This window comes from Manduca sexta, chromosome 28 (genome assembly GCF_014839805.1).
Source record: "Manduca sexta isolate Smith_Timp_Sample1 chromosome 28, JHU_Msex_v1.0, whole genome shotgun sequence".
Lineage (NCBI taxonomy): Eukaryota > Metazoa > Arthropoda > Insecta > Lepidoptera > Sphingidae > Manduca > Manduca sexta.
In genome coordinates, this window is record NC_051142.1 from 2,095,194 (window position 1) to 2,112,211 (window position 17,018).

The 17,018-nt window shown below is 36.8% G+C and overlaps 2 protein-coding genes across 3 annotated transcripts; both read left to right on the forward strand.

Annotated features, from left to right (window-relative positions):
• Positions 1 to 741: 741 nt before the first annotated feature.
• Positions 742 to 8,422, forward strand: LOC115448404 (anoctamin-5). 2 transcript variants are annotated; one of them, XM_037444273.1, is made up of 13 exons: positions 742 to 773; positions 1,043 to 1,201; positions 2,051 to 2,259; positions 2,879 to 2,992; positions 3,536 to 3,638; positions 3,877 to 3,960; positions 4,229 to 4,365; positions 5,061 to 5,397; positions 6,300 to 6,426; positions 6,775 to 6,927; positions 7,044 to 7,187; positions 7,472 to 7,638; positions 8,307 to 8,422. In XM_037444273.1, the coding sequence occupies exons 1-8, from the start codon at positions 762 to 764 to the stop codon at positions 5,371 to 5,373; spliced, it is 1,131 nt and encodes a 376-aa protein (XP_037300170.1). In that variant the 5' UTR covers positions 742 to 761; the 3' UTR covers positions 5,374 to 5,397; positions 6,300 to 6,426; positions 6,775 to 6,927; positions 7,044 to 7,187; positions 7,472 to 7,638; positions 8,307 to 8,422. The 2 variants fall into 2 exon arrangements, with proteins under 2 accessions (XP_037300170.1, XP_037300171.1); XM_037444274.1 differs by lacking the exon at positions 7,044 to 7,187.
• LOC119190984 (anoctamin-5-like) lies at positions 7,532 to 13,191 on the forward strand. Its single transcript, XM_037444662.1, has 8 exons — positions 7,532 to 7,638; positions 8,307 to 8,425; positions 8,511 to 8,598; positions 9,720 to 9,837; positions 10,861 to 10,974; positions 11,756 to 11,837; positions 12,733 to 12,824; positions 13,026 to 13,191. The coding sequence occupies exons 1-8, from the start codon at positions 7,532 to 7,534 to the stop codon at positions 13,161 to 13,163; spliced, it is 858 nt and encodes a 285-aa protein (XP_037300559.1). The 3' UTR covers positions 13,164 to 13,191.
• Positions 13,192 to 17,018: the final 3,827 nt, after the last annotated feature.

The window sequence follows — 17,018 nt, forward strand, 5'->3', positions numbered from 1 at the left end:
TTTCTGCTGCCAAGCAGCAGTGTGTAGTCACTTTTGTTCCGGTTTGAAGGACATTGTAGCCAATGGAAGTATTGGACATAATAAGACATAACATCTCATGTCTCAGGATGGCGAGCGCAGTGGAATACCAAACAATACTTTGTAAATCAAGGTGTTGGATGTTATGTTTACTGTTTATGGGCGGTCATATCGCTTAGCATCAGGCGATCGGCAAGGTCGTCTCGTCATTGAAAGCACAAAAAAAAATCTATGGATACATTGAGAAAAAGTAATAAAAACGAAGGGGCTGTCTAAAGACGAGTAACATTCAGAAAATATATCGGTGATTTATAGAATTCCTTTCTGTCTAATCTATTGTTTATATCTATTTATTAATTTTGTCTATGATCTATACAAAGTTCTATATCATATACTGTCCATCTGCTTGTTTTCTGTTCGAAGCTGTAGTTCCTGACATTAGCGCAAACAAAGAAACAAACGGCTCCATGAACCTCAGAACATGCTTGTCATTGTTCTGAGACTTCAGTGTTAGACCTATAATGACTGGTCAGTATTTTTACCTACTTTTAAAACGTAGTGATTTTATTCTCTTTGCTTATTTTGACATTGGCAAAATTGGGCAAAATCCAGCAAACAAAGAACAGCAAAATTATTGCTTGACAAAGATTGGGCCATATTTTCTATATATTTTATAATTCTTTTTGGGCCACATTCTGAAAATTTAATTGAATTGGATTTGTATAAATATTCTTTTGTATAAAATGGATTCCGAGGTGAGATGAACATTATTTTACTGTCTACTTGATTGTTGCTTATCATATTTTCTCATTCTAAATGATTTCTGTATTATTGTAAAACATAAAATTAATATTTTTACCATAGTTCACATATATAGGAATACATTATACAAGATCATTCTCTGACAATCTAATATGTACGTGGAGTTTTCAAACAGAAGTCAGAATTTAAGAGCTTCACAGCTTGAACACGCATCTCTACACTCAGATAGAGCTGTATAAAATAAATTTGAATTATATTTCAGAATGCTGTTCATACAGGATATTTCAACGACGGCATCAGGCGCATCGACATAGTGCTGGTGTTGGTTGACGATGGCGATCCTAAAACAGATGAAATAAAGACCACGTATTTTTTAAACATTTTGAAAGTTGGTCTGGAAGTGGAAGTTGAGAATGGTGTGGTAGGTGCAGCAATGAATGAATTACAAATCTATGAGTCTAACACGTAACAGAGAGTCTATTTCGAAAAACGAACGGCGAACCGTCGGTCCGAAACGCAGAAACGACGAACTTCGGATTTAACTTTACTACAAAATGACTTCGGATCCGTCACCGTTCTGTGCCTACCTTACCTTAGTGGTAGGATCAATTCCCTGTATATATTTTTTGGAGAAAGCAGTTGTACTTTATCCTCGCAGATGGTTTTTTAAAAAGGGATGGCGAATCCCTATAAATTCTTACAAATTCCATGTCTGAAATATTGCGGTGAACCGATCGGATCCCTCGTCGAATTCGTCGTCAGATCTATTAACACTTCGTAGTAACAAAAAGAGGGATCCGGAATCCGAAACTACGGATTTCGTTTTTCTAAGTAGACCCTCAGATCTAAATGGCGACCTAGCTACAATATAATGTAAGTAAGTATAAACATATTTGTACACTGTTACAAAATATAGTAACAATAATAATATCTTAATACCTTTTCTTCTATGGTGTAACCACGAGATGCTAGGCAGCATGAGAACATCGTAGAGCCATTGCCCGCATGTGCCAAAGGCACCGTAAATGTATGAGCGCTTTCGATTTAAAAAATGACAGTCATAGATTCTCTTGGCGGGGGTGGTTTAGAAGTCACTGATAAATGGATGAGGTCAACAGATTTTTTTAAATCGGCACGCCCGTTTGGTGAATCTATGACAGTTCAATTCACTATGGAAGAATTAAATTGTAATGCCGTTTTATGAGATCACCAACTTAAAAATATAAGATAGTTTACGGGTAGATAATTTAAGAAATAATGTGTCTTTCAGATGAAGTCCCATGCGCAGTATATTTTCGTGAAAGTCCACGCGCCCGACAGTGTGCTCCAACTGTACGGCGACGTGTTCAACATTCGGAAACACTTCAAGGACAACCACGTGGAGTTTGTTAATGCTGGCAACATGTACATGAAAGTTCTGAGCACTATTTTACCATTCTTGTACGATAATCGCGAAAAGGAATGGATTAAGATTGTCCGGTAAGTTATTTGTTATTAAAAAAGAAATTGCATCTAACAATCAAATAAGTATTCGAGACCGCACACGTTTGTTTGTCAGTATTCTCATTGTTTGTAGCAAAGGCTCCCATACTTTTTTTGTTCATAGACCCCTTTCAAAAGTTGGTTTACAAGTGCCGCCCAGCCATCTCCGGGGGCGGGCAGTTTTGCTGGGGTCACCGTTACTCTAACAACCCCTATCAAAATTAAAGTCAAGCCAACATTTTAGTACTTTACCAAACCGGATAAATTTTCATGCATAAATAGCTTACGAATTGTGGACTCCGATTTTTTGTCACGCCAATGTAGACCCTTGTCAGTCTCTCGTGGACTCCTGGAGGTGCACCTGGATCAGTTTGGGAATCAATGGTTTATAGTGTATCGTGTAAATTATCTACGAGGGACTGATAGGGGCATTACACGCACATATTAACACCTCGGCGTGGACGTTAAATCGACGGGCATCGAATCCTGAGACGGAACTTTTTCTTTACACTGAACATTTGTTCTCCTCTAACGCTGTCATGACATATTAGAGCGTCAAAATACCTACGATTTGTTTTCAAGCAGATGACAGTCATAGCTGATCAAATTGTTACAGGAAGCAATATCCGGGACAAGGAATCTTTTCCACGCTAGAGAGAAGTCAAATTGTTTACAGAATGCTTTTAGTATTGCCGTTCGGCAGTAATGAAAATTATGTCGGCTTGGAAAGGTAGCTTCATTTCTTTTTTTAGGCTATAAGATGTCTGCGATCTGCCTTGTCTCCTATGCCATGACAGTTTTTCAAAAACCGACATAAAAAGTTGGTGATCGATTCGATTTTTTTTTAATGATTGTTATCTCTGGACTGGGTCATTTATGAACTGATTTGGATTTTTCTTTTTGCGAAATATTATACCTCCAGATTGGTCCCATAGAATCTTTTTCAAAATCGATTCAGTAATTTGGTTTTAAAACTAAAATTATAATTAAATAACTATGTCGTTCAAATAAATGAAATTGCGAATTTCGCTTTCTTAGGACGTTTTTAGTTATGTTTTTGCGTTGGGTTTGGTTGTCTACTTGTTACATGCATGCATAATATATATGGCATCACACCTTTTCCCCTTTTCAGGGGTAGGCAGAGGTCAGTTATGTTCAGGTAAGATAGTTTGCACTCCAATATGTAGGGATGAAACTGGCTATAAGTTACTACTTATAGCCAGTTTACAGTTATAATTCAATACATATTGTGATACAGCACGTTATTGTGCAGGTTGATACAGAATAACATTATATTGGACGCGTACGCGCTGCACGACGGCCCCTACTTCTTTTTGCCTAAACAAGACATCAGCAACAAAGTGAATGCCCGACAGGTAATTGTTTTATACCAGTAGAAAAGGGTTAACTGATTACTTAAGCTAGTAAGCATATTATTGATTACTGATCATTGAAGTTGTAACAAACCGTATTTTATTACATATAAATATAATATAATATTTTAAGAATATCGGTTTCAGAACCAGTTTTGGTTATTGCAAACTAAATACCTCCCGATATTACATGCCCTTATTATAATATGTAGCTATCTTAAATATTTTATATAAACTGCAGATACTTTACAATAACTGGATGGGTGCCGATATGATTATTAAAGATCAACCTCTCAGTTTACTGCAAGAGTATTTTGGTGAGAAGGTATGTGCTGTTTTAAAGGTGATTTAGTCCGTGTAGAAGTATTTTCCACTTATGAAAGTGCTTAATAATTATTTCTTATGTTTCCGCGAATATTACATTAATACATGGTCCCCCCCCCTCCGTCACCACGAAGACTGCAAAGTCTTTGAAACGTCGGAAAAATAAATATAATAACCGCGATAAAATCAGAAAAATAGTTTAATTTTAAAGTAATTAATGTCAAAATAGATATGTTATACATTGTGAGAGGGTCTATATTTTCTTTCAGATAGCGTTTTATTTTGCGTACAGCGAGTTTTTCAATCGTGCGTTGATTTTATGTGCTGCCGCTGGCGCGTTTATGACGTACCTGGCGTATCAAGAGAATACAGCGCTGTGGGGGTTCTTCAAGCGTCGTGGGCTAGAGTAAGCAATTGTACAACGTGTGTTTACCCCGGAATCTTATAGACGAAACATTGTAGGACTTACTGTGCCCTAAAAGTATCATGTAATGGACGAAAGGTTTCCTCGACAAGTTGTACGGAACAGTGTGTAAGCAGAATGCGGTGTGTTGGGTTCACATTATTGGCAGTTATATTACAAGGCATTAAACTTGGCATGCAATAAAAACTTTGTAATATAAATCTGTTGGTAATTTTAACAATGTTTGTCAAGGAAGAAGAAGCGATAGATTAGTTGGGTGTGGAATGGACTGCCGAGACGAATGTCCGCATGTTCAAAACTCATGGGCACATATTTCTTATTTTTTTAAAGTTATGTGTGTATTATCGCCTGCTTTAACGGCGAAGGAATACATCGTGTGGAAACCTGCATATCTCAGAAGTTTTCTATAAGAATCTTGAGGGTATGGGTTTGCCAATCCGCACTCGGCAGCGTGGGGGACTAAGGCCTAATTCCTCTCAGTAGTAGAGGAGGCCCATGTGCAGTAGTAGGACAATATAATACAAAGCTGATATTATTAGGGCATAGGGTCTATACTAAGGCTAATCTTTTTATCTTCTGTACGCAGTACCACCTTAAGTTGACTGGAAGATAATGTTTATGCCATTTAATCCGCAATTTATGTGCAATGTGCAAATACATAAATAAATAAATTTCAGGGAGACATTCTGCATTACTCCTACAGCTAGAAGTACGCACCTGTGTCCAAGATGTCGTGACTTCGATTTGTGTCCATTTTACGAAGCATACACCGCTTGCAACCAATTATACCTTAATTTTTTCATAGAAACGACGAATATGGTGAATTTTAGTCTTTTTATCATAGTATGGGGTAAAGTATATTTTTATCTAATATATATTATTAGTAGGTCTTATTTAGACCAAAATTGGAATTGGAACTATTTTAGGAACGATATTTGTTACACTTTGGAGGCGGCGGGAGTGTTATCTGTCTTGGCTGTGGGAACTTAATATGGACGGGGCTCATGTAACCAGGTGAGATGATGATATTTCTTTTTAAGCATAATATAAGGTATGTGGCACGCATAATATACTTTGGGAATCCATAAATATATTGTTTTAATATTATTTACTAAGTGTAGCTCCCATGAATGAGTTGTTCCGATATAAGTCCTGCTGTGTATTTCGGAATTAAAAGATAGAAAGCTACTTGTAATAAATATAGCCCAACTCTACTAATGTAGTGCTCTATAGCTATGCTATAGTTTCTGCTATTACTTTTAAGAAACATTCAAAAATGTTGACATACTTTCGCATCTATTAGTATGAGTACGATTGAAGTAATATTTATAGTCGGGGTGGGTCAGCTTCAATAAGAGTCTATTTATTACAGCGTAAACTTTAATGCACTTAACAATTAACACTTTTACATAAGTACACTCGCGCGCCATGGACTACGTGACTCTCTCTGGTGGCGCGCAGGCTCACCCCATTGGTCGGGAAGATGTCACGTGCGGCGCCTGGATACACCTTGTTTCGGATACTCACCGTTACGAGGTGTATCGTGCAGGCAACGTACCGCGACCTATACGGACGGGGAGTCTGCTACTAGTCACCGCTATATATTATGAATTCTTGATGACAAAAAGTACATACTTACGACAAATATACAATACTTAATTGATTCCGTCCGTAAGTAGATATCTCATTTTTTTCTGTGAATGACGAGACAAGCTTGCCTTTCGCCTGATCGTAAGTGATACCACTGCCCATAAACATTAGAAACATCACCCAACACCTTTAAATACAAAATATTGTTTGGTATTCCACTGCGCTCGCCATCCTGAGACATGAGATGTTAAGGCTCATTATGTCCAGTAGTAACATTGGCTACAATGTCTCTGAAAAGAGTCGGGTATGAGAATCCCATTTTTCAGGCCTGGCTACAAAATCAATTTGAAATCTATACGACGATCAAAAGTTACAGGGATTTTAAGAAGTTACGAATCAGTTGGGAGGAAGATTCTTCTTATATTTAAAGCAATATTTATTCTTTGTTTGTTTGTGAGTATCTACCCATTGTATTACTTTATACATTTGTTTGCATGTCTTATTTATGAGCTTCTCTGTGAAGTTTATTATGGTTGCGACTTCCACTACGTAAAGAGTTTATATTGAGAGCCGTGTAATATTGTTGACTTATGCGTATTTTCTGTTCTTGCTATTCCAAAGAGAATAATTTTCGTCTATACTCTATAGGTAGTTAGCATGTCAAAAAATTATTGATGATAAAATGGTTAGACCCACATTGGTACATGGAACTACCCACATATTTACTATGCTTAGGTATAAATGATACCTACATAATAAATTATATCGACTTTTTAAATAATTTATTTTGTTATTTTTCAGTTGGTTATTGTTTTCCCCATGACAATATTCTGGGCGCATTTTCAATTCGTGGTTTTGAAAGTAGCGAGGGATAAACAATTACTGTACCCACATATCTCTGGACTTTTTATATTTTCTTTTATTTACGGAATGGCTAATACGGTCCTTGAAAAAGTGAGCAACTTTAGACTAATTCTATCAAAGTGGCAAATATTATTAAAAAATCTTTACCTTTTGTTAAACAACTACATAAGTATATGGTACTTACATTTACAGCATTTTCTTTATAGGTTATACAGAAATTGTCTTATTTGGCAATTCGTATCGAAAATCATAAAACACAAAATAATTACGAAAAATCTTTAATTGTCAAACAATTTGGAGCGTCGATGATTTTTAATTTTTCGTTTTTCTTTTTTCTTGCTTTCGTCAAGGTAATAAAAAATTATTTATGTTTTTAAATATGTAAATATGAAGGAAGCCGACCGTGCACCAAGAAGTCACAGTCAGGGACTTAAGACATGTTTAGCAACGATCTTTAATATATCTTCGGCTAGTTTTCTTTTTGTTCAGTCGCCTTGCTTTTTTGTTAAATATTTTTATTCACATCCAGGTTTACATTTAGAATCGAGTTCTTATATTATGAGACTCCTTACATAACCACACGTTGTTTGTTTTTTTGTTAAATTATTTTGTCCCAGAATATTATTATTTGAAGGGTCGTTTGTATACGTATCCGTACGATGTCAAGAATTGGAAAACAATTGCTGGCATCGGAATGATGAACTGTGGTATAGTCACTTGCGCGCTCGAAGTGGGCACGTTGCTTTGCGTCTACGTAGTATTAAAAGTGATAGTACTTAAAGGAATTCCAGCTCTCTTCAGGTAAGTTATGCAATATTTTTATGGTTTCACTGTTTTAAATCAGCCAGTAGAGCATTTTATTTATTTACTCTTAATTGTACAAAACACAAAAAAAAGAAACGATACAAAGAAGAAAAGAGAGACAAATGGCGGTCTTATCGCTCTAGGTAATGTCTTCCAGACTACCACGGGATGGATATAAAAACCAGAAATAGAAATAGAAAGAGCATTATAATAAGGCAATATAATTGAACATTTTATTCAATAAGGTTTAATTGTATAAGAGTTTATTTGATTAAAAAATCGCGACTGTAAACACAATAGATTAGCTTTTATAATTAAATTTTGTGGGAAGGTCGACTTTCGCATATTGAGGTTCGCTTTAGAGCTGATTAGTTGTAAAATCTGTCGTCTTATCTGATGTATACACTCATGGTTAAATTTGAGGAATGCAATAAAAATTTTGAAAAATATTAAATATTGTAGCGTGAGGGTGTGGCGCGCACCCGCTCGCTTACTGAACCTCGACATGATCGAAGCTTACGTGTGGACTGTCCTTTAAAATCTTATGTGTCCATTATAATAATATTATTAAATTTTTTATTACCTTGTTCTTGATTGGATGTGTTTTAAGAATGTTAGTAATATGTTTATGTAAAGCAATGTTAAATGGTGACATGTTCATACAGATATAAGACCGACTATAACCAATGCAGATCGAAGAACGCTAAAGTGCCATGTTGGGAGAGGGAATTTAGATTAAATAATGTTGATGAGCAATTTATTATGAACGAGTTTAATCATCTAGGTACAGATATAATTGAATACTGCAATTGTTTATAAATAATTTGTTTAGAGAACTTTCGACCCATAAAGTATATTTTTGTTCACAGCTATGCAGTTTGTGCTAAGCACTTTCTTCGTAATATCTTTTCCATTGGCTCCACTGCTCATTTTGATTGCAAATACTCTGACTGTCAGGTAAATGAAATCATATTTCGATATCCTCCGCGTCGTTGCCCGGCGGTTAATGCACTGACTAGGAGCTAGGTAACCCTTGCGAGGGAGATATTTATATCTCTAATACTTACATAGTACGACTTTTTCAATGGCAGATCTCTCGTATCCGTGTATCTGTCTGGGTAGGTACAACCGCAATATCTACCATGCACTATTGCGTTACGGTTTGAAGGACATTATAGTCAGCATAATCACTGGAAATTATTAGATAAACATCTTAGTGACGAGCGCACGCAATCACACCTGTGTGATTGAAGGTTCGGGCTGTCGTATCAGGTACCATCAGACGTAGGGGTGCCATCCGTCCGAAGTTTCCCGGATTTGTCCCAGTTTGAAGGGCGTCCGTGGGCCGTCCGACAGGGGCTTTTAAAAAGTGTCCGGGTGTAACCCACACAAACACTTTTGTTGTCAGTGGAAATACATTTTTTTTTTGTAGATAAGCGATAAATTTAAATAAATCTTAGTTAAAAATTAATTCATAATCACCCGCATGTTTAAATGGTTAAAAATTAAAAAATTATAACGATGTTTTTATTTTTATTCCAAAAAATTTTTTTTCAGAGGTGTCTGGGGATAACTCATATTTCGCTCAAATGTCTGGGATTTTGGCCGTTTTTATCCGTCGTCTGCAATTTAGGTGATGGCAGCCCTAATCAGGGGCGACATGCTCGTCTCGTCATTCAAATGCATAGAAAAAGCTTCCTTTGTTATTTAATTATTTATTTTATTGCTTTGCATGACAAGACAAGCTTGCCGTACGCTTGATGGTAAACGATACGACCGCTCATAAACAGCAAAAATACCATCTAACACCTTGAATTCAAAGTATTGTTTAGTATTCCACTACACTCGCCTGCCTGAGACATGAGATGTTAAGTCTTATTATGTTCAGTAGTTATATTGGCTACAATGTCTTTTAAATCGGAACACAACAGTGATTAAACACTATTGCTTGGCGGCAGAAATAGACATTGCGGTGGTATCTTCCCATGCGGATTTTCACATATGAGAGACCTACCATTAGTAAAACAATTACTGATGCATATTATCATATTACCGATGCATTAATTGTTTGTGTTCAGGTACAACTCATGGTATTTGTTGTTGGGGAGCCGACGACCTCTCCTGCACAACTCCGTGGGCATGGCTAATTGGCGCAATATAATATTCATGTTAGCAATGCTGTCTGCACTTGTAAATGTAAAGCGTTAAGTATTATTATTAGTTTTAGGTTTTGTATCCGTGTAGTATTTTATATACTCCTTGTGACTCCAAAAAATTTTCAAACAAATGGTGCTTCACTGAAAATCGGTATGAAAATTATAATGTAGATATCTAAGTAGGTACGAGGCTTTTCATGAACAAAATCGGAACTAAGTGTTAGGCCGGGATTGCACATCCATTTCTACCATTTCTGAATTAAATATCTAAATGAAACAATATTACTTCACACACATGCTGAATTTTTCCATGTATGAATAAAATTAATGATTCATTTTTTCTAAATACTAGCCTTGTTCTGCCACCCCTCCCCCCATACGCCTATGGCCAAGGGTAATCGCCCTTCCACATTTCAAGTTATGAGTGGACATTCTGTTAAGGATACATGTTTTTTTAATTATTTTATATTTTTCATTTATTTAACTCTTGGAACACAGTTTTAAATAGCAATCACTAAAAAGCTTAAAAAAATATCTGAATCCAGAACCTTACCAGTGCGAACTGCTTCGATTATTCTTTCTAAACGTTTACCGCGCATGAGTTACAGACGAGAATGTGCAAAGATTTACGATGTATTGCTGTAAAAAATAAGTTTTAGGTCGTTAAAAAACATTAACTATCAAAATGTTCCTTATTCAAATTAGGTAATACTATGTGTAATTATGGTAGAGACGCATGTAATTAGCAATTTTCGTTTTGAAATAAACAATATCCACATTAAATAAAAAGTTTAAACAATCAAGTAAACATATTCCAGAAATATACAGATCGAATTGATAGATTCTAAAAATACGATAAAGCTATTTTTTTTTTCCCAATAGAATTCGATTCCATATAGCTTCGGGATGGTCTCATTTTATTTTTTGTTTGTTTTTTTTTTTTCTTTTATACTTTTTTGTTGTGTTTATGTGTGTGTAGAGAAATAAATGGTTTAAATGGTTTAAATGGTTTATTTGTTCTTTAAGTAGGTAATGTGGTATTATTTAAAACAATGTATTTCAGGTTTTGATGATGGTGTTTAATACGAGACTAGCGAAGACAACATGTTATGAGCCATACGGTCACTACTACAATACGCCGTGGATCGCATATTTTTGTACCAATGTTTCTACATCAGTGGGTATTATTTTTAACAAGTTACGTAACATATTTAGTTTTTATCAAGAGAATTGGTTTTAGAATGAAGTCCGTAGGAAAGCCTCCATGAGAGATGAATTTCCCAAAATTCTTTCTTAGTGCTCATCGACGTTATGTTATTATGTGAGGACATTATGTTATTGACTGCCTTTGTGGTGTACTATTGCCTACCTAGTACGATTACCGCGCTGAGGTCTGGGTTCCAATCTCGGGTCGAGCCAAAAAATTGTGACTCGGTTTTTCCGCCACGAAAATGAATAGGTTGCAGCTCGGAGTCAGGAACTTGGCGGTTTTACACCGTCGTGCCTTCGAGTGCACGTGAAATCTATCTCGCGTCTGATCTCTCTCCTGTCATGTCGGATTGCTCTCTCATCACTATGACAGTGAAGAGACAGTGCATCTGAGTATTGTATAGTGCGAACATATTTGTGCACCATATCTACTGCGTACTTGGCAATTCTTCATCGAGATATGCCTATATGAACATAACATCATATTTTGCCGACAAAAACATACAAATAAGCTCCTATCCAACAAAAACATATAACATTCTACTAAGCAAAATTAATCGGAAGGAAACCCTATAATTATTGTCATATTGAAAAAATATTTAAACAAACTATAGGTCTCGAAATTTCTTTTTTATCCACACTGAAGCTGTTAGATATGTCGGTATTTTGGGACTACGGTTCCATGGCCCCACGTCTTATAGTTTGTGATCATATCTATCTGAGTAAATGTACATTCGTTTATTTCCCAGGAATATACAAAAGTAGCAGGCCCTCCGGGAGACGCATTCAAAGCATACAAGGGCTATAAACCGTCTGAATGTTTATTTCTTGGTAAGTCTTGTTCGTGTCCCTTCGTTTCGTTCTTCGTGTAGACCTTAATCTATGACCCTTATATATTTTCAAATGAAATCTTTATTTTGTCTCATATGTTCGACCTGTAATCGGCGAAGTCAAGTTGGTAGTGGAACGGACTGCCGAGGCAAATGTCTGCCGGTTCAAAACCAAAGGGCAAGCACCTCTGACTTTTCTAAAGTTATATGAGTGCCTCAGTCCTGGTTTTGTAAATAGGCCATATAGGCCGCGGCCGATGGGCGGCAGCCTCTCAGTGGCGGCAGATTTCAGAGGACGCTCACTCGATTTAATTAATCATTCGTTTATTTAACTTTACCGCCTTCCATAATATAAACAAATGGAAAATTATTAAATTTTTTAGAAATCTACATACATACATAAACCTGCCTACATGAGGTGGCGGAAATAAAGTGGCCTACACTCATAAAAAATATATATCCGGCACTGTGAGTAGGTATTTTTCGTGAATTAAGTATCTCTTGCTTTAACGGTGAAATAAAACATTGTGAAAAAACCTACACACCTGAGAAGTTATCTATAAGAATTTTGACCGTATGCAAAGTTTGTCAATCCGCACTAGGCCAGCTTGGTGGTCTAAGACCTAATTCTGCTCAGTAGAAAAGCAGGACCTTGTCCAGCAATGGTACAGTATATAATAAAGAGCTTGAAAAATATAAGGGTCATTGATTACTTACTACTATTTTTTCCACGTACTGCAAAACTATGGTACCTATTGCCGCCAGCAGCATTTCTGGACAGATAGGGCCTGGCGAACTTCAAGACAAAAGCGTATCGGCATACGCTCTTGTTTTCTGTAGGCCTAGATCATTACAACATAATACACCGAATCTCACCGAAGCTATTTACTTTTCAGGTAGATATGGTATATACAGAGAGCGATTTACTTTATTAAACTTGATGTGGAATTGTGAAACCGAACACTTTATGCAGTACGGTGCGATTCAGGTATGTGTAGGTATTTTAAATTAAATTATTTAATCATTCATGATTACAGCCCTATCATTGCCCTATTTGATCATTGCCCTATCCGATCATTGTATCTAGGTCATCGTATCTACGTCTTAAGTGCGTCGAAATATAGCGAATGTATCACGCCTACGGAGACGCCAGTAGAGAATCGTATTAACGTTGTTTTTTAATTTTCAGCACGTTGTCATTCTACTGGTAATTTCGATAGTGCTGGCAATTCCTATGTGTCCCAAAGACATAGCAGAAACTCTAGCAATAGAGAAGAGAATCATAAGTCAGTGTTTCGTGCGCCATCAACGTAGGGACTTCCACTAATTTGAATTATTTTTTGTTTAAATTTATATACAAGGTTTTATTAAAATTTAATATCTAACATTTTATAATTTTTCTTTATAGTATAACAAAATCACCGAGTAGGTACCTGTTTTCTTTATGTACCTACCTCACACAGTATTGGATTTTGTTAATACGCACTAGACCTTTTAGGCCGAGGCCTAAGGGCGACACAATATGTCGGGAGGTATTGGCTCACATTGGTAGGGTCAATGGTTAAAATTTAGAATCTTGTAACAGGAGTTTGAGGCTAAAGTGGTTGCGGTTAGTAAAATTATCCTCGCTGATTATAAATTCGACATTCTTAAATTTACACACATTGTATACGGTTCTAACCTTGTGCCTTATGACTACAGCTCAGCCGTCATGGGGGGCGACTGGGCGGTTATGTTGATAACCCGGCGTTGAGCCGCCCGGATTTGATGTTGACTTTCAGGCGACCACTGGGCCAAGTCCCTAACCTTATAGGTACAACGCACGGCATACTAACTAAAACTCCGCGGTGGCCCTCTTCAGCGGAGAGACGGCTGCGGGCTTCCTCTGATGTATAGTGTCTAAGTCTTCGTCCGCAGCCGCCCCTGCGCGGTTCCGCCTAGCGGTCCGTCTCCTATAAGGAGGGGGGAGGGGGGTTTCTCAGAGGCCTCCGCGCACCGAAGGACGCTCTCGGCGTCAACGGCAGCATGAGGTCTACTGCACATTGCCATCCATCCCGGAGGTCAACCGAGGTGTGCAAAGAAGCACAAAACGCACTAGGGCTAGCAGCCCCCTGCTGTCCGCCGACGACCCCCATCGGCACGGTTCTAACCTAACTCAACTGAAGGATTTCTATGGCATAACTTTTTTTAATTGTCCTTTTGAGAGCATCCTCTGTGTGCGCAGTGTAAACGGTTAAAGTTACGCAACAAACGTATGATGGAATTATTCCTTTCAAAAATTATAAAAAAAAATATTATAGAACAAAGTCACCGAATTCGATAAACTCAAAAACTACTCAACGTATTTCAATGAAATTTGGTACCAGCGGAGATAGTATGAGACCCTGGGAAGGACATAGGTTACTTTCTATCCTGTGAAAGGGATTTTTGGGATAACACATCAATCGTCGTTTAAAGAAATTTTTAAAACATGGAAGTATTTTAAAGTATTTTAAATAGAGTGTACATTAGTGTACGTAAAATGGTAAGCAAAAAGTCCATAAACACTATGGATTTTACTCAAGATTTTACACCGCAGTAATAACATATTTAAGTTTACATCGTATAATATAAATATAGGAAAAAGCGCGGGAAACTTCGGATCGTGGCGGACGTACTTTTTATATTTCTGATTTTTGTTAAATAAGTTTGTAAATATTTCCTATCATCTGGGTTGTAATTTTTTGTAAATTTTGTAGTTTAGTGATTTAGTAATTAGTGTATATAATATTTTGTCCATTGGTAAGTGTAAATATATTATTTATTAAGTAGTAGATATAATGAATTCACCGCCTGATCCGGGGGGGTTTGTCCCCGGCAGGCAATTTTGTAACAATTACATCAATAGAAAAAGAGCAAACTCCTAAACCACAATACATTTCTGAATCTGGTATGGAGACAGACGGCTCGACGTCGACTAGGCCAATTAAACGTAGTCGTCGTTTGGTATGTAAAAAATGCAACAAAAAAAGACGTAAGCATGATAATTCTACAAACACATCTGGTTGCGATTGTGCCGATACTTCACAAACGCAACCAATAGTTACATGTTCAAATGAGTTGACAACACAAACAATTCCCGCCCAAACAGTGGGCCGTAAACTTTATGAAAAAAATGATTGCGCGCCATATCTATTACATGTGCAAAAGATTACAGTTGGAGAAAATGATGGTGCTATCCTCCATCCTCTTGCATTTGGAAAATTCTTAAAACGAAATGAGTTCAAAAATATAATTAATGGGAGCGTAAAAAGGATTGGAAGAAATAAAATAGCCATGGCTTTTTCTTCTTATATTGATGCCAATTCTTTTATTTGTCATGAAAGTCTAAATAAATCTAATTTAAAGGCATTTATCCCAACATTCAATGTAACTCGTATGGGGTTGGTACGTGGAGTTCCTGCCGAGTGGTCTCCAGAGGAGGTTTTGGAGAACACCTCTGTTCCCATTGGCTGCGGGCCTATTTTAAAAGTGAGGCGTTTAAATTTCAAAGCTATTATTGAAGGCTCAACTGTGTGGAAACCTTCCCAAACAGTTGTTTTAACATTTGATGGGCAAGTTCTACCAAAAAGAGTTTTTATTTGTTACAATGCATTGCCTGTGGACCTCTACATCTATCCTACAATACAATGTTTCAATTGTTGTCGGTTTGGTCACACAAAAACTCAATGCAGGTCTAAACCCCGCTGTTATAAGTGTGGAGACAATCATACTGCTGAATGTTGTGATATAGCTGAGGGAAGTGCTTCCTGTTGCTTGTGTTCTGGATATCATTATGCTACTAGTAAATTATGTCCTGAGTATGAACGCCAAAAACAAATTAAGTCGCATATGGCTCAGAGTTCAATTTCTTATGCTGAAGCCAGTAAACATTTTCCACCAGTTTCCAAATCTTTTGCAGACACTCTTATTTCCCGACCATCTCATGATCCAAGTGTTCCCGAACCTGTTGTCTTGAGGCAGCAACAGTTTAGCAGTTATAAAAACTATTTTCCGGAAACCACACTCGCCAGTCACTCCTACTAAGGGATACAATAAAGAAGCACATAATAATATATTGAAAGATTTTAAAATTCCTGAACCCACCAATGGATGTGCTCTTAATAATAATACACAAGATCCCCAGTCTAAACAGTTTAATATAAAAGAACTTATTTCAGCATTGATTACTATTATTACACATTTTAATTTATCACCGTCCAACGTTGCTCCTCTTTTAAATAGTCTTTCCTCATCTCTTTCCCAAAATGGACAATCTGAATCTAATAATACAATGGAATTGCCGCGCAGTATAACTAATAAAAAAAGTGAATTAATTTATTTAATTAATAAATATGAGCCATGGGCTTTTGCTCTTTCTGAGACATGGCTCAAACCAAACTATACCTTCAAAATTAATGGTTATAGAATAATCAGAGAAGATAGGCAAGATGGGTATGGTGGTGCTGCCATACTCATTAAAGACTCAGTGCCATATTCAGTAATTTCTCTTCCTTCACATAGCGATGAAATATCTATAGTAGCTCTAAATGTCAATAACATTTGTCTTGTTTCTGTTTATATCTCTCACCCTTCACTTCCTTTACTTCATGAAATTAATAACCTTATATCCTTTCTTCCCCAACATTTCTTGTTGTTGGGAGATTTCAATTGTCATCATCAATCTTGGGGTAGCTCTATATCTAATCAGTATGGTGAAGAGCTTCTGGAGATATTAGATATGCACAACCTATGTGTATTAAATTCAGGCACACCTACTCGTCGTAACACTCCTAACAACACCAATCAGAGTGCACTAGATCTATCCATTTGCACCCCAAACTTTGCATCTTTTCTTACTTGGTCTACTTTATCCTCTTCATTTGGCAGTGATCATTTCCCAATTAAAATCACATTTCCTTCTCCATACAGCAATGTGCCACCAAAAAAGCCTCTTTTAAAATATAAACTGCCAGACAAATGCAGTGAACTCTGGACGAAATTTAGTAAAAAGGTAGACAGTCAGCTTTCTTCTCTTCCCGAGGTCACCAATGGCAAGGAACAGATGTGTGCTGAAGCTTTAGCACAAATTCTTTGTACCGCCGCTGATGACTTATTTCCTGTGAAAAGTAATTCAAAAATTAGAAAAATTCCAATGCCTCCC

Excerpts from the sequence above, each read along its gene's own strand:
- LOC115448404 (XM_037444273.1), top strand. Across the intron at positions 1,202-2,050 it reads TGGAAGTTGAGAATGGTGTG|ATGAAGTCCCATGCGCAGTA; the intron begins GTAGGTGCAGCA and ends TGTGTCTTTCAG. Across the intron at positions 2,260-2,878 it reads GAATGGATTAAGATTGTCCG|GAAGCAATATCCGGGACAAG; the intron begins GTAAGTTATTTG and ends AAATTGTTACAG.
- LOC119190984 (XM_037444662.1), top strand. The coding sequence starts at position 7,532 with ATGATGAACTGTGGTATAGTCACTTGCGCGCTCGAAGTGGGCACGTTG. Across the intron at positions 8,599-9,719 it reads GCAAATACTCTGACTGTCAG|GTACAACTCATGGTATTTGT; the intron begins GTAAATGAAATC and ends GTTTGTGTTCAG. Across the intron at positions 9,838-10,860 it reads TGCTGTCTGCACTTGTAAAT|GTTTTGATGATGGTGTTTAA; the intron begins GTAAAGCGTTAA and ends AATGTATTTCAG.